Source organism: Triticum aestivum, chromosome 7D (genome assembly GCF_018294505.1).
Source record: "Triticum aestivum cultivar Chinese Spring chromosome 7D, IWGSC CS RefSeq v2.1, whole genome shotgun sequence".
Taxonomy (NCBI): Eukaryota; Viridiplantae; Streptophyta; class Magnoliopsida; order Poales; family Poaceae; genus Triticum; species Triticum aestivum.
The window spans coordinates 345,566,220-345,588,413 of record NC_057814.1 but is presented as its reverse complement, the minus strand read 5'-3'; the positions used below and the strand labels follow the sequence as shown (position 1 = coordinate 345,588,413).

The window sequence follows — 22,194 nt, the reverse complement described above, 5'->3', positions numbered from 1 at the left end:
CTCCAAGGGAGTCCAACTCCTTGGTTGCCTCGGGCACCCTCCACTCCTTCTGGATGTCGATGAAGTTGGCGACCTCCAGATTGACGCGCTCCACCCTGGTTTTGTCGCCGTCGATGGAGAAGCCTGCAAAGGTGTACCTGGGGTCGGTGAGGAAGTTGTCGAAGACGGTTCACCTTTCATCGGCGCTCAGTTGGAAGAGCAGCACCGGGTGTTTCTTGCCGATGGAGAGTTGGCAGAGGGCGGGTTTCTGCATCGCTTCAGGCTCGTTGTTGTACTCGAGATCAATGCCGACGATCTTGTGGCGCTGGAGGCTGAGGTGGCGCTCATACTGCGCGAGGGTGATCGCCATCTGCTTCTTGTCGTTGGTGTGGATGACGTGCAACTTGGTGTTGCCGTGGGCCTCCACGTCCTTGTACTCATCGGCGAACGCCATCGCCGGTAGTAGGGCTTGGTGTTTTGCGTGGAGATGGATGTGATGGAGCGATTTGGTGGCAGCGCAATGGATACTTGTGTTGTTGTGGATGAGAAGGCCTATGGCAGGGGTCTGAATTTAAGGGGAGGACGCGGGGTGGGATGGCCGCATCGGATGAACTGCACGATCTCGCTGACGATGCAGTTTGTGCAGATCGTGGGCTTGTGGCGATGGAACCGCTCCGATTGGGTGGTTGTATGCGAACGTGGTGTTTTTTAACGTGGTTTTTTTTATCAGTAAATTTTTTAACCACCACTATCTGTGCGAACGGGCATTTTGTCACGTTTATATGTATCTTGCGTGATAATGAAACTGCATTGATTACAGTTCCGCACTGCATCGTGTGCAATGGATAACTGCATTCTGTGTACAGGTGCGTACTTCACAGTATTTTTTGCGTGTCCTTGCTGCAGCCCCTGAATAAAGTACAATGTATTCCGCAATTTTACGAGTTTTTCGCTGTGTTCTATACCGTGTATTTATTCATGTAGGTAATCCGGAACTGGATTGCTAAACCGTACTACTTCGTGTAACGAAATGCACTGCATATTTCTAGTGTTGCGTACTGCATCTGTTTTTTTGCCTGTACTTATTGCAGTCCCTGGTACGGGAGGGTAGGGGGGTTGGGGGGCCCCCATTTTTTTGAAGTTATTGTTTTTTCTTAATGGGCCTTGTTGGGCCTGTGTTCGTGGAGTGAAGACGCATTGGGCCCAAGTCGGCCTATGAGCACGGCAGGTTCCCGGTGCGTTGTGTGCGGCCTAATGTTTAGTCCCACCTCGCCCGCGGAAGGTGCGCCCGACCTGTTTATAAGCGCTGGCGAGGCAGCCGTATCGAACTCCTCTGGTTACTTATTCGGGCGCTTATACACGGCGCTCGCTGCTCTATGCTCTATGACCTGTGGGCCCATGTGTGCCCGGCCCCACGCATCGTGGCTCAGAACGGCTCTCCTACGGTGGGCGTAGACCTACTACGAGACTGGCTGGGGCCGGATGCACTTGTGGAGGTCAATTTTTTTTCTTTGTATTTTCTATCTTATGTGTTTTCTCAATGTAGGGGCGTGCACTGCTTAGCAAAACATCCGTGTACTGCATTAATCAGGGTTCTGTACTGCATGTGCACGCATTCCATACTACACATGTTTTCGCTACATTTTTGTGCACTGCATGGGTAGCATTTTTCTTTATTCTTTTTCCCTCTTACGTATCATTTTTTCTAGTGTACGGGTGTGCACTGCTTTGTTGCCTCTATGTGCACTGCATTCGTCACGGTCCTGTGCTGCAGGTGTACACATTTTGCACTGCATGCATGCTTCTTTGTGCTAAAGTTGTGACTGGTTATGCCAACGCTGTGGACTGCATGGCTTACATTTAAGTACTGCATCAGGTGCACTAATTCTGCTTTTGTGCACTGCGAAAGTGCTTCTCTTGTGCTTCATTTTGAGCATGTACTGCACTTCATACACACATATAGTGAACTTCCTGGTAAGACTTTGGAGAACTGCACACATAAAATGGTCTGTGGATTATAATTTTTTAGAGAATTATTATTTAATGATCTGCGGTTAGTTCGTGGGAATTTGTGCAGTCAAAGTCTTTGTAGAACTTCCTGGTAAGACTTTTTCTTTGGTAACATAAACCTTTATTGATTGTCCTTCATTCTTGGTACTTTAATATTCATTTTTGACCTTTTTGCATTCCTCTTCTATAAATGTAGGCCAACTTCTACCCTTCCTTTGCAGTTCATTTCTTCTCTAGCCGCAACTTCTCTCCTTTCTCTAGCCTCTATTTTTTTCCTTTTCTAGGTTTTTGTTGCGATGGCTCTAGGCCCCTGCGCGAATCTCTCCTGCCGCGGCCATGGTTGTGGTGTGCCGACGCACTGCGATTGCTCAGCTTGCTCGCAGGCCCGTCATGCTCGTCGTGGGGGGGAGGTATTGTGTCGAGCTGGGCGAGCGGAGCAGCTTGCATATGGCACAGTATTCACAGAAGGATTGGATATGGGCCACATCAACGTTTCTGCGTTCTATTCCGCCCTGCTTCGCCGTGGCCTTGGCTGCACAAGTCCTTTTGTCCATCAGCTTACGCCAACAGATGTGGAGACTCACTACAAGATGGTATTTTTTGCTTGATCTGATTTTTTTTCTTTGTGTTTTCTATTTTTTTGTATAATTCCATACTAGTCTGAACTTCTAGTTTTATAGGAATGCACTTATTTTGTTTTATTGAAGTGTACTGCACTTTGTACTTATATCTTGTTTTTATTTATTTTTGCTTGTGTGCATGGAGCTCGTGTTTTTTTGCATGGTTACAATATGTGAACTGCTTAGATACTAGATGAGAACTAATAGTTTCCACAATTTTCCCCGCTTGTACGTTGTGTACTACATGCAGGTAGTCTCGATAACTTCATAATAGTTATAAGCGTACTTCTTGTTTGCAAGTTCCGCACTGCACGTTAGATTTTGTTTAATCTGTACTGCTTTTTTGCAGAAAATTCCCCAACGAGCTGTTAGGTATCTCCGGCTTAAGAAGAAGGGAATTCTCCAAGTTGTTCTTGGTAATGGACACCTTAAACCAGCCAAGTACCGTGTAGGCGTTGACGGGCGGCTGTGTCTGCAGAAAGGGTGGAAGGAATTTGGCATTGATAGTGGCCTGATGTCTGAGCAAGTTGTTGTCCTCAACTTCTTTGAACTCGAGGATCATACGGTTAGAATCACGTTTGACGTGATTGGTTAAGGTTATGAGGTTGATTTGTAATAAGTACTTTTGCGTGTCGAACGCTTCATCTTTTTGATGTGTTTTGTAATAAGCACTTTTCTGATCTGAACCGCTTCAATTATTATTCTGAACTTCGTGCTGCCAGTGAGCTAACTGCATTTTTACATCGTTTTGGGGTCAAAATGTGTCAAAGTTTTACTCTAGACTGCTATATATATGGTATAGTCTATACACCATTTCTCTTTACATGGTTTAGTTGAATAACTCATAGTCAGCGGGAAATTTGTGTTTACACAAAATTTAAACTAATACATGAGTCATACAGATAAGCAAACTGCTATGCATATGATTAATTTATTGAAGTTCATCTATTTGGTCGTTAACCTGCTGCTTCTCCGCGGTGACCGGAGCGTGTCTAATGTCGCACTTTCTTTTGTTTTCCGTGGCAGTGTTGCTTGTTCTTGTCTCTCCACCGTTGTGTTTGTAGTCCCTCGCGTGCTGGTTGATGGCGGCTTTTGTTTTTCAGCGTTGTGAACTGCATGCTTCTTTGCTCCCCGCGTGCTGGTTGATGGCTGCTTTCGTTTTCCAATGCTGTGAACTGCATCCTTCTTTGCTCCCCTCGTGCTTGTTGATTGCGGCTTTTGTTTTTGAGTGTTGTGAACTGCATCCTTCCTTGCCCCCCGCTTGCTTGTTGATGGTGGCTTTCGTTTTCCGGCGCTGTGAACTACATCCTTTCGTGCTCCTACCTTGTTTTTTGAAAGTGGTGTCGTTTTCGGTTGTTTCTGTACAGCGGCATTCGCTTGTGGTAGTCTTGTTGGCATTGTTTCTTCATGTTCTTCGTCCTCTTCACTCTCTTCTTCCTCTTCCTCATCTTCATCATCTGTTTCTTCATAAGCCACTGCTTCTTCAGTTTCTTCATGTTCTTCGTCCTCTTCACTCTCTTCTTCTTCCTCCTCTTCTTCATCTGCTTCTTCATAAGCCATTTCTTCTTCAGTTGTGTCACCATCTTCTTCTTTGATTTCATCCTGTTCGTCTTCCTCATTTTCTGATCTTGTTCTTTTGGGGCAGGTTCTTGAATTGTGTCTCTTCCTCTTTTTGCAGATGCTACAACGTCTCGGTTTCGTCCATTTCTTTGTGTTGTGAGTGGAATTTCTGTTTGGTTGTGCATCGCCATGACCTCATTTTTCTTGTTCATGTCTTTTTGTACATGTCCTGGAATTGTGGCCGCTGATTTCATTACATGTCTTGCACCTTCTTATTCCCAATGGGTGACCATCATTGTCCAGCTCAGGCTGTGGCTTACTGTTTTGTCATCATTTTTCTCCTTGCATGTAACCTTTTTCTGGGTTGCGTCGGCCCCTTTCTTCCTTTCTCTTGTGTTTGAAACAGGAGGTGGAAGAATTGTTTCTTTTTTGATAGCACCAGTTCCGCAGTGTTCGGTATTTTCTACTTTCTCGGCATTATTGTCATGCTGGGATTTCTCTGCTTGCTTTAGTTTTGCTGCTTCTTCTTCTTCTTCTTCTTCTTCGTTGAGCACATCAACTTCCTCGATTAGTGCCCTCATACCAGACAACGCCCTGTGGCACCCAGCGTCGGACCTTGTCGCTCTGTTTGCAAGGTCCATTGCTGTTTCTGTCAGCAATTTTCTACGGCAAAAAAGCGAGGTTCCATCTGGTGCTGTTTGTTCACAGTCTCTTCTGTCAAACATCGCATCTGATCTTGCGTTACGGGTGGATCTTTTCATGATGTACACCTCAGGAATCTTGAGTACTCTCAAGTGAGAAAGCATGCATAACACATGGACGCAAAAGAGCCCTGCAGACAACACATGTTTTCTTTGTTTTGTAAGTGAACTCCATGAAATTAATAAACACATATTTTTTTCGTTATTTGTTCATTTTAAAGAAGTGAACTTCATTTGGTTTTGTGAATTAGTCATGCATGTGGACTTTTAAAGTTCAGTAAGTGAGCTTTCGTGCATGACTATCAGAAACTAGAATTTTTTGTGATAGGAGTCTCACCTGTGTGTGTCCAGAGTTTGCACTCACATTCGTAGACACCTTTCTGTTCATCGGCGACCACTTGGAAATTATGTCTTGCCCAGTCAAATGCTTCCGATCTGTTGTAGTGGTGTACGAGATACTTTGTCGGGTTCTCAGGGCACCGTTCTGCTTTGAATGCAGTGCTACGGTAGAGTGTTTCTTTGAAATCTGCAAACACTGCCCTTGTATACACTTTTGATAGCTGAACTTCGAACCCAAACTGGGTTGTTGTCTTTACCTCTGACTGCATGATCAGAAATGCACTGTTACGAACCAGAGAAATGAAAAAATTGTTTGTTTTTGTAGTTATATTTTTTAGCAGTTTTTGATTGACATTTTGTTTACCTCATTTGCTACTGTCTCTGCGTGCTCGACGGCCTTTCTGGTCTGAATGCACTTGTCCACCTGCTGAGCAAACAAATGGAGATCATGCTTCTCTTTGACAAAGTTTTTCTTCAGTATGCGGTTCATGCTCTCGCTTCTCTGTGTGGAAGTCATCCGAGCACAGAAAATTTCCTTGTAGTAAGCCGAGATCCACTCGTGCCTGTCATCCCACAGCGAATTCATCACTTCATCGTCTTGCAAGTTGTATCTCTGAATGAGGTCCTTCCATGCTCGTTCAAATTCTGACGGCATTAGTGGGTGGTTCAGCACCGCATTGAGGTCATCTTTGAGTTTCTCGTACGCCTTATACAGCAAGGCGAGGTGGTCTTTGTACTTCTTCATGATATGCCACCGACACAACTTATGCAAAGTACTTGTGAGGATAGTTTTTAATGCTGCCTTCATCAAAGAACATTGGTCTGAGAAGGCATAAATAGTGTTTTTTTATTAAGTTGTTTGTGTGTGTGTAAGATAGATGGAAGAAATATAAGTGCACCAAACAAACGTAAGTATGCAGGTGTTTTTTTTGTACCTGTGAGCATGCAGATTGGCGGCTTGTTGTTCATACACCTCAAAAATGTTTTGAAAACCCACTCGAACGATGGTATTGTTTCGTCTCGCACGAGGGCAACAACAAATATGGTGCTCTGTAGATGATGGTTCACTCCCACGAAGACTCCCAGCGGCATGTGGAATTTGTTAGTTTTATACGTCGTGTCAAATGTAACGCAGTCTCCAAAATCTTCATACGATCCTTTGCAACTTGCGTTGGCCCAAAAGACGTTTCTTACACGATTATCTGCATCAACGTCATAATCATAGAAAAACTCTGGGTTTATCTTCTGCATATTCTCAAAGAAATCCAGAAGTTTCTTGACGTCATCTTGGGACTCTTCTCTGGCAAACTTTTGTTTCCTGCATTTTCAAACGCAATGCAAACTCATCTCATCAAACAGGAAATAATTACCGACAGGATGCTCAAGCGATATGGTTTGTGATGTGCTTACTTGTTTACCCAGTCGCGGCTAGTATGTCCCATGTACTGCAGACCACCGGACATACGCGACAGGGTTGACATCATCTGAGCGTGTGTGTGGTTGTCCAGTTGCATGTCTTTCACTAACTGGTCTATCAAAGGATCGTCTTTTTTGTGCGATCGCATGTGCAAAAGCATCCCAGGGCTTTCCAACATCTTGTGATTGTGGTTGAGTTCAACCATTTCTATCACAAATTTGCCATCCTTCCTCTTTTTGACTCTAATCTTTGCCTTGCAGTCAATTCTTTTTGATGTCTTTTGACGTTTCCGGTGATAATCTGACACAGTCTGCTTGTGCGTCCCTTCTCTTGAGCAGACAATGTAGGCATTTGTCCTGTGTTTTGCCCTCTTGCGTATGCCAAACCCTGCACATCTTGCATAATTGTTGTAAAAGTCCCATGCCTTGTCTTACGTGGTGAACTTCATTCCAGCGACAGGTATGAGGTTCAGCGACATGTTTTTATCCTACATTAAGTGCAATGCTCTATGAGATAATTTGTTCTGTTCTGTTTTTTAAATACGAGGAGTGCATACGAGTTTAATAAAGCATTGCAATGTTCCCAAGTTTTAAGAAGAATCCAATGTATTAGATGCTAGGTCAAACCTCACAAGAAATATCAGTGTGCACTGCAATGTTATCTGAATGGACTGCAACTATTATTATTATTTTTCAGAACATAAACTTACATGTGTGTAGAGTCGTTCACCCGATGGTGTTTGCAGCTCGCCGGGTTGTATTGGACATGGCGGGGTTATAGCAGATCTGTGTAGTTGAGGATCTCGCGGCGGCAATAGTTAGGAGGATTTGTACCTGCTGTTGACTTTTGACTGAGGCACCGTTGGTGGTCGCAGTGTCGAAGTTGATGCAGCAGCTCTGCTTGGAGCTCTGTTTTTCGGTGCAGCAGGTGGACGCTGAGCTCTGTTTTGGGGTGCAGCAGGTGGACGTGGTGGTAATCCAGTGTTGTGACGATGTCTCAGTGGATTGGTTTGAAAATTTTGGAGCGGTGGCACATCATCATAGTCATAATCATATTCATCATCTGCTGCAACATCGTGTTCAACTGCATCATCATTGTCTGTTCGGACATGCTGTCCAAACGTAGTGAACTCGTGCTTATACTCTAGGTTGAGAACTGTTATTGGCTCATCTTCATCGTCGTCATCTTCATCCTCCTGTCGGTGAGTGCCCTCCCAGATGAAGGTGACATCGTCGTCATCCTCGACTACCTCTTCTCCCTGGAAAAAATCCTCTTCCGGAGAGTAGTGCACCCTGTTTGTTGTCGTGAAGAATCCTCGAGGAATCTCAGGGGTAACCCAGCCAGTATCTCTTTCAGAAGAAGCTTTACTCTTCTAAAAGTTGTTGTTTCCTGGGTTGTCAATTATGCGAGGCATTTTGTATCTGCTGAACGTCATTTCCTGCACACAAAATGACCGAGTTGCATTGTCAGGCAAAATGAACTGAATCATGCGAACTACAATGTGTTACAAATGGTACTGCGAAACTAATGCAAGCTGACTGCATCACTCTGCAAGGTGAACTGAAGTAACCGCACTGCATCGTTGTCCGTAATGAACCTACACAAGCGTACTGCATAACCGAGCAAGTTCACTGCATTTTCCCCCACAACGAACCGAAGCAACCGCACTGCATCGTTTTTGTAGGCGTACTGGACTGCGTGTACTGCTTTGTCTTGAATAACTAAACTGATATCGTTGAGGAAGTGTACTGCTTACCTCGTGTTGCAGTGATTTCTTGCGTTTGCAGGAGGAAGTTCTCTTCTCGTCCGTCTGCACAACTTTCGCGTTCGCCCGTGCAGTCCACTTGCCCTTCAGAAGTTCATGAGCGGTCTGGACGTTGCTCAAGGTGAACGGAGACGGAGGATTTGCTCTGAAGGTCGTTGCAGACTTAATCCAAGAAGCTGTCGTGGATGAAGGAACCTTGCGCACAGTCCTTCTTGCTCGAATTGGTTTGATGTCGAGGCAGCACCAATCCACATCTGATGAAGTACAGCTAATTGCAGGCCCGGAGGAGTTCGGCGGCGGCGCTATCGAGCTGCTGCCGTGGAAGAAGGCCGATATGCTGGTGGGGGCGGAGTTGCTCGGTTGCTGCCGCGGAAGAAGGCCGAGAGGCGATGGGCGGCGGCGCTGCTTGGCCGCTGCCGCGGAAGAAGGCCTGGAGGGGAGGGGCGGCGTCGCTGCCGGCCGCTGCCGCGGAAGAAGGCCGGGAAGGAAGGGGCGGTGGCGCTCCCAGGCCGCCGCCGCGGGAGAAAGCGGGGAGGGGAGGGGCGGCATCGCTGCCAGGCCGCCGCCGCGGAAGAAGGCCGAGAGGGGAGGGGCGACGGCGCTTCCAGGCCGCTGCCGCGGAAGAAGGCCGGGAGGGGAGGGCGCCGCTGCCGTGGTAGAAGGTCGGGAGGGGAGGGGCGGCGGCGCTCCGAGGCCGCTGCCGCGGTAGAAGGTCCTATGGCGCGATGCAATTTTGCACGATCCAGAAGCAAAAAAGTGGAGCAACTCGAATGGCCCGCTGAAGCCCATGCCACCACCTCGCTCTAGACTCGTCCCCTCCCGCACGCGAAGCCCACACCTCCCTCCCCATCAACCCCGGCGTGCCCCATCTCCGGCGGCGGCAACCCCGGCACGCCCCAGTCCCGGCGACCCGCAACCCCGGCGCGCTCCATCCCGGCGACCCGCAACCCCGGCGGGCCCCATCCCCGGCGCGCCGCATCCCCGGCGACTCCTAGCCCCAACGCGCCCTATCCCCGGCGACCCCCAGCCCCGGCGTGCCCCATCCCCAGCAACCCCCTGTCCCGGCGCCTCCGATCCCCACCCTCCATCGTCGCGCCTCTGATCCGGCGAGACTAGCACTGCCCTCGACTCCGCGACACATCTCCGCTCTCATCTCATCTTCGGTCAGTGCAGCGGGTCTCCCTCCTTCTATCGTTCCTCCCAGCCCCCACGTCTCTTCGAGGTGCTCCTCTCGCTGCCTCGAACTTGACCTTCCCGCTCCTCCACCCCTGCACTGCCGCTCCCTCCTGCTGTGCTCACCCACAAGCTCGGTCCCTCGACAGAAATTGCTGGATCGGATCGGTGCTGCTTCTCAGGCGAGGTCATTGTGCTGCACATGCGCTGGCAAACAACACCGTCTCTGGTTTTGTTTCCCAATACTCGGTAAGAGAGGAAATTCTTCAGTACTAGTTCAATGAAAGAAACAGCAGCAGTTCATTAATCTAAAAAAATCACATATTTGGAGGCACGCCATTGTGTTTGCTACAATGTCTCAGTACACTGGACTACTAGCTTTGCTCTGTTCATCGTTTATTTGTAGCTACCTTGTGCTTGAAAATTGCTAGAGACGTCCTGCTCCCCTTGGCTTCCACTGTGCCGCTGGCTTGCTCCACTCGTCTTCCACAGCGCCGCTGGCGCCCGGCAGCCACCCTCCTCCAACCACCATCCATCAGGGCACGACGCTCCAAGCACGTCCTCCGGATGCCCCCTCCTCTTGCCTACTCCCTGTGAAGCGCCCGACCGTCTCCCTCCTGCCCCATCCGTCCAGGTATGGTACTCACACCAGTTCAAGTAGTGATGTTGCAACAAGTACAGCTCCTCCCCTGTCAATCTTAGTGAGCCAAAAAAGATCATCTTGATGGATGATTGCTAGCTCACTTCATCATCGGCAGATTTTCCCGTCTACTAACTTGTGGTTAATTCCTTCTATCCTTCTGTTGTATCTTTATTTGGAGATTTATAATTCAAGTCATTGCCGCTTTTACCTCTAGTTAGTAGAGATGCACAGCAACTATTTGTTGGAATGCGGCTGACAAACTTGTTATGGACTTATAATAAGGCTGTAGGAATTACTCGATGGATTTATACTGTGTGCTTCTCTGATTCTGAAGGAAAATGTTCTTTTTCTGAATTTTCATTTTCACAAGCGTGATGCATGTCGTATTCGATTGATGCATTTTGAACTACTAGCTCACTTGATACATATGATGGGTTCCTATACTATTGTATGATCCAATCTTTTTATGTACGAGCGAAAAACTAGAAAATCTGCAGAAGCTTTTGTGTTTCTGTATTTATTTGTACAATGATAGATGGATGGGTTGTTCTTCCTTTTGTTGTATGGTGATGCTAATCATACACCAGCGTGGAGGCTAGTTCATGTCTTGCTGTTACATACTTGCAGCATTATTTAGTTGTGTTCACAAGCAGGAAAGTTTGCATTCGGGAATTTAGACAAAAAATATGTTCTGCCACTACACTTTTCATGCCCGACAGTTCTGGGCAAATAGGTAACATTATCTCTGCTAGACCGGACTCTATATATTCACGACACTCTAAACTACTATGGTAAGTATATTTAAACTGATGTATTTCTTCTAGATGCTGAGCTTTTTGTAGTATAGAGAGTACAAGCTGGCGCAGCTGAATTCAGTAGAAGCTCTCTAATTTGTACAAGTTGAATTTTGAACATATGTTGAACACGTACATGTTTACATGCATTCTAGAGTGCTAATGTGCTGTGACTTCGCTGTTGCAGGGGATCTTGGGAAGCACCTGAACAATCGGCTCATCTGCTTGCCACCGTCATGGACACCGCCGTGGCGCTGCCCATTGCTCTCGGTGGTCGTTCTTCCTCCTGTGTTGCCTTCTTCCTCTGGCCACTGCTGGCTCGTCGTCCGTCCTTCTTCTCCATCTACTGAAATTCAGCCTTTTTAATTGGCAACGTGTGTACAGCAGCGACGGCGGATGATCTATCTCCCATGCCTCCGTCCTCAATCTCACTGGTATGCTTTTGTATCTGAACTGCAACCTATTCTGTTCTTCTTGTTTTCGGAGGAGAGATTGTTCTCCACTGTATGCTAATGAAGTGACTATGTTACTGAGCTTGTGTGATAATTCAACCTTGTTTACTTGTGTGTGCTACTGAAGTGACTATGTTACTGAACTTGTGTTCTCGATGATTCTGAACCATTGTTGGTACCATTTGTGATGCTTGTGTGATTTTGGTTAAAAGTTTAATGAAACTGTACGTAGTTCACCTTCAAAACTTTGTAAGTACAGACTCTGAGAGCTATTTATTGAAACAGTTCGGTTCATTGGTTTTATGTTATATGACAAATCACTGCGATTTTTGCATCAGTTCGACAAAAAACTAAACAACAGCTCAGACTCTGAGAGCTATTTATGTTTGAATATTTTTGAGAATGAGAGTTGTATGTTGTACTCTCTGCCTGTACAGTGCATTTTGCAGTTTTGTGTTAAAAAATGGGTTTATCTATTTTGCACCATCTTCACCAAGTCAAACTTGCAGCAGCCAGGGGTATACACGGCTGTTGGGAGCCGTCCAAGTCGAGCTCTGACCGCAGTCCAAGTGGGACTGCGACCACCATCTAATGTAAGCTATTCAGTATGTCTAATTCCCAATCGTAAGTACGATTCCCTTTATGTTTTCCATTTTCTTCCTATAACACAAAACATGCACTGTAGGATGAAAATGAGAAGATATACTAAAAGAAAATGTGTGGTGGCGCTGTCCGTGTTTTCAATTTAAACCACTCGCTTTTTTATACACAAAAAAATCTGCAAGTATCTTTGCTACTGTGTGTTTCTAATTGAACCATGCAAATTTCATTTCATGGCATTCGGCAAAATTGCTACTGTGTGTTTCTAATTGAACCGCCGCCCCGAGAATCCCCGCTGAGCTCGTCCGTAGCCCCGGCCCTCTTCGGGGCCACCCAGGTCCACATCGCGGGGCCGCCGTGTTCTCTTTGCCGCCATCCAGGTCCGACGAGCCGCCGCACGCAGGATCCCATGCGTGCTAGCCTCGGTGCTGGCCCTGCGCGATGGCACGGCATCATTCACTGCCGCCACCATGGGTTGTTCAATGACACAGCATCGAGTCGTTCGACACCGCAGCTCAGAAGTTTGCCTCCTTTCCCAACCTCCACTATGCTGGTCTCTCCTGTTCTCCTCTCTTCACTAACCTCTCTCTCTTCTTTCGCTTGAATTCCTGCTAATGTTGGCTGTAACTTGAATTCCACCAGGGGTGCTGGCAGCCGTCCAAGTGGAGCGTTGACACTAGTACAAGTAGAATCGTGGGTTGCGGACAACATCTTCACCAAGCACTGCACATCCATCCAAGTCGAGCACACACACAGGGAGAACACACCAGCCCCTTTGCTTTGCACATTGCTTGCTTATGCATGACTGCTGATGGATGCAGCAAGCGTTTATATTAGTTTGATCTTGTGCAAGACTCAATTTTGTCTCGGTTTTCATGGATGCTAGCTGGCAATACGTCCAACATTCTTGGGGCGATAGCGGCCACCACTAAGGGCATTTGCGTCCAGCACTCGAGCTACATGCTCGACGGTTGCACACTGCCGCCATGGGCATGCACAAAGATATTAAGTACTCCCTCCGTAAACTAATATAAGAGCATTTAGATCACTATTTTAGTTATCTAAACGCTCTTATATTAGTTTACAGAGGGAGTAGATGTTTGTTAGTTCAGTTTTTTGTTGATTTACCTTGTTTAAGTAGTAGTGCAGCAATAAAAGGTGTAGTTGTACTGAAGTTTTAGTTGCTATATGAGGAACGCAGAGGCCATTTATTTTGGTTTTCAGTTCAGCTTGTCTGTTGTTTTCGGTCCGGATGCTTTATTGCACATAATCTTGAGGAAATCCCCAAAAATCATATGTCTCATGTGAATCTTGTTCACTTCATCAGTTCGTCGGAAAAATATATCATCTACAAAAAGAATTGCAATCTGGTAATGTGAAGTATGTTGTAGTCTATACCTGTAGAGTGCATTTTTGTAGTGCTGGTATTTGTGGTCACTCTTTTGTGTTAGAAACAATGGATATATATTTATATTTTGTAGTGTCAGTACTTGAGAACAAAAGGTTCAGTTTTCAAACTTTAAACAGTTCATCGCAAGCTTTCGGTGTAGCAAGACGTGCGCCGATGTGTGCGTGCACTTGATGCAACTCTATTGCAGTATATGAAGTTCATGCGATTTTCATGCATCAACAATCTGATAGAGAGCACCATTCTTTTCTGAATTTTGTATTTAAGAAATATCACCCTTTCTATATTTTGAACACTAGCTAGTGCTTTCTTTTCTTGTTATAGTCAAAAAGTAGTACATGTATCTAGTTATGGTGATAATGATACTAACCAGACCAATCTACTTCAATTGTTTTACAAAATTCTGGAAATTCTCCATATACGGCAAGAGCCAACCGGATGTCTTTGTCTAGCCTGACTTGGGACGGCTTCTTTGCAACTGCAGGTTAGAAAGTTCAACATGTGATTGGAATTCAGGGCGAAAAACTGCTCAGTACAAACCCATACGAACATCAGTGCAAGTAATCTTTTCTCGGAACCATTCAAAATTACTCTGAAAAATTTCTCAGTACAAACACACATAGATCAGTACGAGTACTCTATTTTAGACAGAAAAACAACACGATGAGTCTTACCGTATTCGAAATTACTCTTAAAAGATGGGGGCAAGTACAAAATCATAAAGACATCCGTCCAAAGTACTCTTTTTTCGGAACCATTCAAAACTACTTTGTGAAAAATACCTCAGTACAAACATAGACATAGATCAGGTACTCTGTTTTTTAGACATGAAAAAACAATACGATGGGCTTCACCTTATTCAAAATAACTCTTAAACGGTTGCGAAGTAGAGAAAACGTTCAACATGACTAAGTTTCGCATTTTCCATAGCTATCCAACTGTATATTATTTGCCCCATTTCGACAAACTAAAAAAAAACGCGTTCCAAATCAAATTTGACCGTTTTTGAATTCGAGTTTAAACCGTAAGGAATTAGAAAAAACTTTCAATACGAAAAAGTTGTACATTTTTCATAGCTTTCTAACGCCGTATCATTTGCGTCAATCCGATAAACCGTTTGAAAAAAAATGAAAATACGTTTCGGCCAGAGTTTTACCGTTTTTCAAATTACTTTTAAATTGTACAGAATTTGAAAAAAATATTAGATATATGTAACAAGCGGATTTTCATCAGCTTTCAAACGCCATCTTATTTGCTCAATTCTGACAAACCGTTTGAAAATTAAGTCCAAAATATGATTCGCATTTTTGGTTTTGAAAAAAACGGTTTTTTCAAAACTGCTCTTAAACCATGATGAATTTGCAAAAAAAATTCCTATATATTTGTAATGTATATGTCAAGAGCTCTTAATGATATATTACACGCCCCATTACGACGAAAAGATGATCAGTTCGACAAGATGAAAATCATCAGTACAATCACCTGAAACCATCAGTTCAAGTAGGGCAACAGAATAATATTTTGTTACGCGAAACAGAATAGCCCAGATGTATAATGTTTGGGGCACCTAGATGCCTGGGCACCAAGAGCGTCTGCCGTTGGATCAATCTATGATTCAACCAATGCATATCGGATTTTGGATGCTACAACCCGTTAACAATACTCATTAGCCATTATTAAATATTGCATGCGTTCCAATTGGTAAAGGATTGCCAGCTTCCAAATACTGTTGCATGTGTATGATTTATTCCCTTCCTTTTTTTTCGCATTATAGTGTTGCTCTTTAATTTGGTTCTTTCCAAATGTAAAAGTTGCCCTCTAATTTGATTTTTACCACGAAAATGGCCCCACGCCCTTGCCATAATTTGGTGGTGCAATTAAACCTGAACCAAAGCCAAGCACTCCGTCACGCATTGCACACCTACGTGATTCATTCATCTCTCCCTCATTCGTCTTCTACACGCACTGCATACCCAGTTGATTCATCCCTCCATCATTGCTGTTGCTACCGTCGCGTATATACGCCTTCTGTGCATCTTGCTGGCCGGCGATGTTGATAAGGTCATCTACCAAGGTACGTGTGTATGCTATTGTTCAATTTTTAAAAGTTCTACTAGATACGCAAGTGTGGTTCTACACGGTTAATCTTGCCTAAGAAATTGTGCGCAATATCAAATTAATTGATCTTATATGTTCTTTTTGTGCCAGGCCACATGAAGAATGCTTTTTTTGCCGCATGACTACGACAGCTGTCGGCGTTTTAGGAACGGGGGTCTCCAGACTTGCCTGCCTGCGGCCCACGGCGTGGCTCTGCCAGCGGCCTGGTACGGCCCATCTTCATCAACAACCACTCAAGACCCTCGCGAGAGGCCAAGCCTTGCGAGACGGATGACACATGATCTCCTCTGGGGCAGCCTCACTAGGCTGGCTCCCGAGGAGTGGAGATATCTATGAAAGGGGCACCTCGCAAAGTTCGCGTGATGTGACCCGTGACGATCAAGGCAAGGCGGGCGCCAGTGGGCGCAGAGTACCAGTTGCCTCTTTGGTGCTAAAGGGGCAAGCGCAGCGAGGAGTCCCGAGACATCAGGCAAAGGTTTTTATATCGGTGCAACGAGACCAAGACCATCATGACGGCAGGATGGAGGTCACCGCGGAGCTCACGACGGCGTCACCACCAGAGCCTTTGGCAGGCGAAGACCACATTTTGTCAGGATAACCTGTACTAGTTGTCTCCCTTCGAAATTGGCCGTTGTGGGATCCCTTCCCGCCTAATATTTGGGAAGAGGACCAAGGCCACTATAAATAGGACTAGCCACCACCCTAGAGAGAGAGAGAGACCACCCTAGAGGGGAGACGGATCATTCAGACCATCCTCGCACACACAAGCTCACCGAGCTCAAGAACACCTCTCCTCAGGAGGCTCTTCATCCCTTGTACTGGTTCATCCTCAGCCTACAAGGCAATCCACCACACCACACTGGAGTAGGGTATTACACCACAACGGTGGCCCGAACCAGTATAAACCCTCGTGTCTCTTGTTCTTTGGGGTCGTCGAACTAGGCCTTGAGATCGTTGCGAGAGCGAGCTTGGGGGAGAGAGATCTTCGTGCGCACCCCAGTGTTCGAACCTCAAGGGTTTGCCCGAACTCGTAATCCGACATTTGGCGCGTCAGGTAGGGGTGCGCTGAAGCCTTTCTTCCGTCGATCCACGCCTCGCTGCTCCACCGCAACCATGGCTGACGCTCGCCGAGCCCGTCCTGAGCGCTGGGCCACCCTCGCCGCTCATGTCGCTCAGACGGCGCCCGTTGGCGGACCTCCCCGCCATTCTCCATCACCCGCTGCCAACACCGCCACCAGCCCGGCAGGGAACGAGCAGCAAGCTTCATCGCTGCACCCCTTCGTGCGGCGGGACGGACGCACCACCACCCCGTCGCTGACTCCGGCCGGCTCATCGTCCCACGCTCGTCGCGCTCCCACAGACACGTAGGCCGCGCTGCTCATCGCACGCGAGCTCCTGCGTTACCGCCCGGTCGACGACCTCTACGAGGACTGGCTGGACCGCATCGCCGAGCTCGTCAGCGCTGCTGGGGGCTCTCCCGCGCCGTCCCTCTCGCTACCTCGCCCACCTCCAGTTGCGGGCGACGTAACCCACGGAGCGCCTCCACTACCTCCGCATCAAGACGGCGCCCTCGCACCAAGACGTGCGGTCCCGCGGCGTGACCCGCCGCGTCGGTCGTCCGCACACGAAGAAGGAAGCTGCCAAGAAGTCGCAAGACCGCAAGAAAACGCTCCCGCGCTCCCAGCACCACTGCGTCAAGACCGCGTGCCGCATGCGGCGGCGGCGCGAGGATATGAAGATCAGGCTCCACCTCCGCGGCGGGCTCCGGTGTCCACAACAGGCTGCCGAGCCTTCACTCCCGAGCTGCATAGCGTCGTCTGGCCCGGCAAGTTCAAGCCAGACCTGCCTCCGCGCTACGACGGCACCCCCGACCATGCGTAGTTCCTGTAGCTCTACGAGCTGAGCATCGAGGCGGCCAACGGCGACGAAAAAGTCATGGAGAACTGGTTTCCCATGGCCCTCAAAGACGGTGCATGCTCATGGCTCCTGAACTTGCCTGCGGGATCGATCTCCTCCTAGGGCCAGATGCGCGAACGCTTCATCGCCAACTTCCAGAGCACTCGCGATCGCCCGGCGGCCGCGGGCGACCTGCGGCGCATCAAGCAACAGCCAGGGAAAACCTTGCAGAAGTACATCCAGCACTTCAACAGTGTCCGCCTCAAGATCCCCAAGGTGACGGACGAGGCCATCATCTCCGCGTTCTCTGATGGCGTCCGGGATGTCAAGATGAAGGAGGACCTCGCTATCCACGAGGAGCTATGCACAACCCTGGAGATGTTCAACATGGCAACCAAGTGCGCAAGGGCTGAGGAAGGGCGCCTTTCCCTCCTTGAGCTCCCAGCTTCCGACTAGGAGGACAAGAAGCCAAGACCAAGGACGTGAAGCGCAAGGCGGAACCAGAGATGAAGCGCGGCCGCGACCACCCCGAGTCATCCAAGGCCAACCGCCCGTTCTGCGCCTTCAACAACGTTCACAGCCACAACACCAGCGACTGTCAGGAGCTCAGGGCCATCCGCGATGGGCGCTTCGGTCGATGCCCCGAGCGCAACGACCGAGGCTACGGCCGAGGAGGAGGACGAAGTGGGGGACGCTGGGATGACCGCGGCCCCCGCCAGGAGTGGCGCGATCGACCTCGTGAGGATCGCTGGCAGGACCAGCCACCCGAGGGCGCCTGGAGGGAGCAGCCTCGTGAGGACCGCCCTTAGGGCAACGCCGGCCTCCCTCCGCTGCCGCCGCCACCAAGGAGGAACGACGACCATCATCCGAACGAGGGGGCAGGGGGCTTCCAAGAGCCTCGTGCCATCACCTGCATCTTTGGTGGTGCTCAAACCCCAGCCTCTCAGCGTATCTTCAAGCAGTTTGCTCGTGAGGTGAACGCGGCCGTTCCCAGGCTCGAGGCCACGCGCCCGCTCAGGTGGTCCAAGTGCGCCATCGCCTTCAGCTCGTCAGACTAGCTCAAGTGTGCGGCAACTGCCGGCGCCCTCCAGATGTTCTGCTCACCCGTCATCAGCAACGTTCAAGTCACCAAGACCCTCATTGACGGCGGCGCAGGGCTCAACGTCCTGTCCATCGAGATGTTCGACAGCCTCCAAGTGCCATACGTCAGCTACAACCTACCAAGCCCTTCTCAAGAGTGACCGACGGCTCCACCACCCCTATAGGGTAGGTCCGCCTCCCTGTCACCTTCAGCCAGCGTAACAACTACTGCACTGAGCTCATCGACTTTGATGTCGCCCACATCTGCCTGCCGTACAACGCCATCCTTGGGTATCCAGCCTTGGCCAAGTTTATGGTAGTGACCCACCACGGCTACAACGTCCTCAAGATGCCAGGGAGCGGCGGCATCATCACGGTCCCCTGTGAAGAAAGAGATGCGGTGTGCTCCCTCGAGCGCGCTTACCAAGCTGCAGCAGCCGAAGACCCCGACAACGAAGGCACCTTGTACCCTCCTGAGGCCATCCCCAAGAAGAAGCAGCAGCTACTCCACCCGGGGCCTCAAGAGAGCGGCATTTCCAGCGGCACCACCTCAGGAACTGCGCCCGCAGCCAGGGCGCCTCCCTCCCTCGCATAGGAAGGCGCGCCCGGCGCCCTCCTCTGGCTGGGCTCGGGGGCTCTCTTCTGGAGGGCCTCGGACCTAGCCAACGTCACGAGGGAGGCGCTCGGGCACCATGTGGAGGCGTGCTTTGCCGCACGTTTCCCTCAAGAGGGCACAAGGCGTGGAACGCCTAGTGCTCAGGAGTTCATCACCAAGGCGACCCAGGAGCTTCAAGAGGCAAGAGCCATGCACGGCGACCGCCACCCACCACCCGGCGCAGCCCCCCATCCTGGCGAGGACGGCGGGCTGCGCGTCTGCATCGACATTCTAGGGCTCAATAGGGCCGCATCTCAGGGACATTTTAGGCCTTCACGCGTTGGATGGTGTGAGGGTCCACCTGACAGCTATGTTCGCATGCCGTTTGGCCTGCTGAACGCAGTTGTCACCTTCCAGCGCCACTTACGGAGCATTCTGGCGGCTCAGGAGGCCAGGTATCACGCTGTCTTGGAGGAGATGGCGACAGTTCTTCAGGAGCCACCCGGGTATGGAGCCTCCTAAGGCTCAGGACCCTGGCGGCTCGTGAGGAGCAACTTCTTCGGCACGCGTCTTGGACTACTCCAACACCACTCTAGCTACGGTACCAGGTGACTCTTTCCAGTTCATTCAGTTGGGGGCGCCCCTCGGGAAGCATTACCCCAAGTCGCATGGGCATGTCCCTGCGACGTGTATCCTTTTGAATCTTTAGCTTACTCTGTTGGGAGCGCCTCTTGGGCTGCATCATCCCCAGGCCGCTCGGGTCCGTCCCAGTGGCATGTATCGTTCTTGCATCTATCTGAGCTAATCTGCCTCACTGCTTGAGTCATTTCATGATTATCACCTGCCTCTCCGGTACTCCGATACCATGAACGTTGCACGCCCTTGCCAGCCCACCCACAACTAGCCTCACCACCGCGGAAGCCGCGCGCCGGTTGTCTTTCTTTAGGATTCTTTGCATGATGAAGCTAGGCACGGCGCCTATGCTCGGGTCCATCCCTCCAGCGTCGATAAACCCAACGACTGAGCTCTGCCTGGCGGGCCGGCCCCGTTCATGTCACCTCCTGGGGTCGTTGGTGTCTAGCCTCCTCATGTAATCACCTCAGGAGATTCATCCGGTGCAGGTTGCCTAACCATCTCGCAGGATCGCAACAGCTATCAAGAATCAAGACCAGGCGCAACCCGCCTTGAGGTAGGGCCTCGTGAGTCCCGCGCTGGCTCACGAGTGCCCAGACACACCTCGTCTAGCCCTGCTGTGCAAGCCACATGTCAGGGTGGGGTTGTACATGCCCCGGGGGCTCCAGTCAGAGGGAGCCCTCACCCACGCACCAGTGGAAGCACCATGCTCCGCGCTGGCAGTCGACACGGTCGAGGAGCGGCTATGCATGTGCAAGTGCGGAAGCGCTATGCTCCGCGCTGGTGATAAACAACTGAGGGCGGCCCCACGGCCGCATCAACCTCAGGGAGCCACCCGGCTAAGTGTCCAGCCTCACCGCAGCGCTTTCCCCTCGGGAGAGTCGCGCGAGGGGGCTGGGCTTGGGGGCTACGCTCAGGTCACGCCTAGCGTACGCCGCCCTGCTAGGTCCCTCGGACCTGGTCGTCGCGCGCCCCTCCTGAGCGGAACCTCGGCGAGGACAGGTATGAAGGTCTGTTTGAGCGTCAAGGGGGACTCCTGAGCATCGCGACTCAGGAGCCTAACTGGTCACGTAGCCCCTCACCCCTTGGTTCCGTCCTGGCGATCCGGACGGTCCAGCGGCGGCTGAGGTATGCGCGGGGTCGGGCCCTGCCGACGTAGAACACTAAGGCATACCTTCGCATCTCCTTCCCGCAGGCCGTTTGCACGTCAAGGGGGACTCCGGAGCATCGCGACTCAGGAGCATAACTGACCACGTAGCCCCTCACCCCTTGGTCCCGTCCTGGTGATCTGGACGGCCCAACCGCGACCGAGGTATGCGCGGGGTCGGGCCCTGCCGACGTAGAACATCAAGCAAACGGGAAGGAAATCACGGAATCTCAATAAAACATTACAAAACATACTGTTCCTTAAGCACCCACAAGAAGTTTTAACGCCTCCACGAGGCACGCCGTATGTTGCAGGAAAGTTCGCAAGAAAGTAAAACGGGAAGGAGCGCCATTGTGCACCAGCAAGCCTTTTCTTCAGCCTTGGGCGTCGTCGTCAGGGAGCGTCTTCCCGTCGGCAGTGTCGCCGTCGGTCGTGTCGTCGGCCTTGGTCGCGGGATCGGCGGTACCATCGGCTGGAGGTGCAGGGTCGATGGCAAGGAACTTCTTCAACAGGGCCTCCACCTGGCCCTTCACGGCTTCGGCAGCGGCTGCGCAGCGCCCTTCCTCTACAGGCTCGAGCAGCTCGCCAAGGTCAGCATCAGGGTCACGAAGATGGACGTGGCTGAAGACGCGCGTCAGGGCAGATGAGGAGAGCGCGCGGGCTTCCCCCTCCACCATGGGGCCGATCGTCGACGACATCCTCGAGCGCCGCGACAAGATGAGGGAGCAGCTGGGCGGGGCCTTCATCATCGGTCGCCAGCGGCCGCTCCAAGCCCTTCTTGTAGAGCCCCCACAGTGCCGCACGGGACCTCTCCTCAAGAGACTTGAAGGCCGCGCAATCCTCGGCAAGAACCTTCGCCTTGGCTTCCAGTTGGGCCTTCTCCGCCTCCACCTTCTTCTCCAGCTCCTCCAGGCAGCTGCGTTCTGCGGCCTGCGCCCTCGCCGATTGCTCTAGCTCGGCGTCACGACCATTGACTACGTCTTCCCAGGCCTACATCTTCTCCTCCTCCGCCTTGCGATCGCGAGCCTCGGCCGCGCGCTCATTGCGCATGGTCTCCAGCTCGGCCTCCACCGACTGGCAGCGCTCCTTGGCGGCCTCGGCGTCCTTCAGCGCCGCCTCGCCGGCGGCCGCGGCTTGGTCGACGGCCCACTTGTCCTCCTTGGAAGCTGCCATGGCCTGGCCCAACGCCGCCCTGACAGACGCTTCGGTGTGCAGCCAATCCGAGATCAGCTCCAGGCGCCCCGCCACCAGGCGACAGTCAGCG

At 50.3% G+C, this 22,194-nt stretch overlaps 1 protein-coding gene across 1 annotated transcript; it reads left to right on the top strand.

The window, feature by feature from the left end:
- The first annotated feature begins 2,325 nt into the window (after positions 1–2,325).
- LOC123171101 (uncharacterized) lies at positions 2,326–13,276 on the top strand. The gene is made up of 10 exons (XM_044588745.1): positions 2,326–2,444; positions 2,959–2,981; positions 8,414–8,512; positions 8,670–8,731; positions 9,508–9,813; positions 9,996–10,198; positions 11,189–11,274; positions 11,386–11,435; positions 11,963–12,606; positions 12,696–13,276. The coding sequence occupies exons 1-9, from the start codon at positions 2,326–2,328 to the stop codon at positions 12,200–12,202; spliced, it is 1,188 nt and encodes a 395-aa protein (XP_044444680.1). The 3' UTR covers positions 12,203–12,606; positions 12,696–13,276.
- Positions 13,277–22,194: the final 8,918 nt, after the last annotated feature.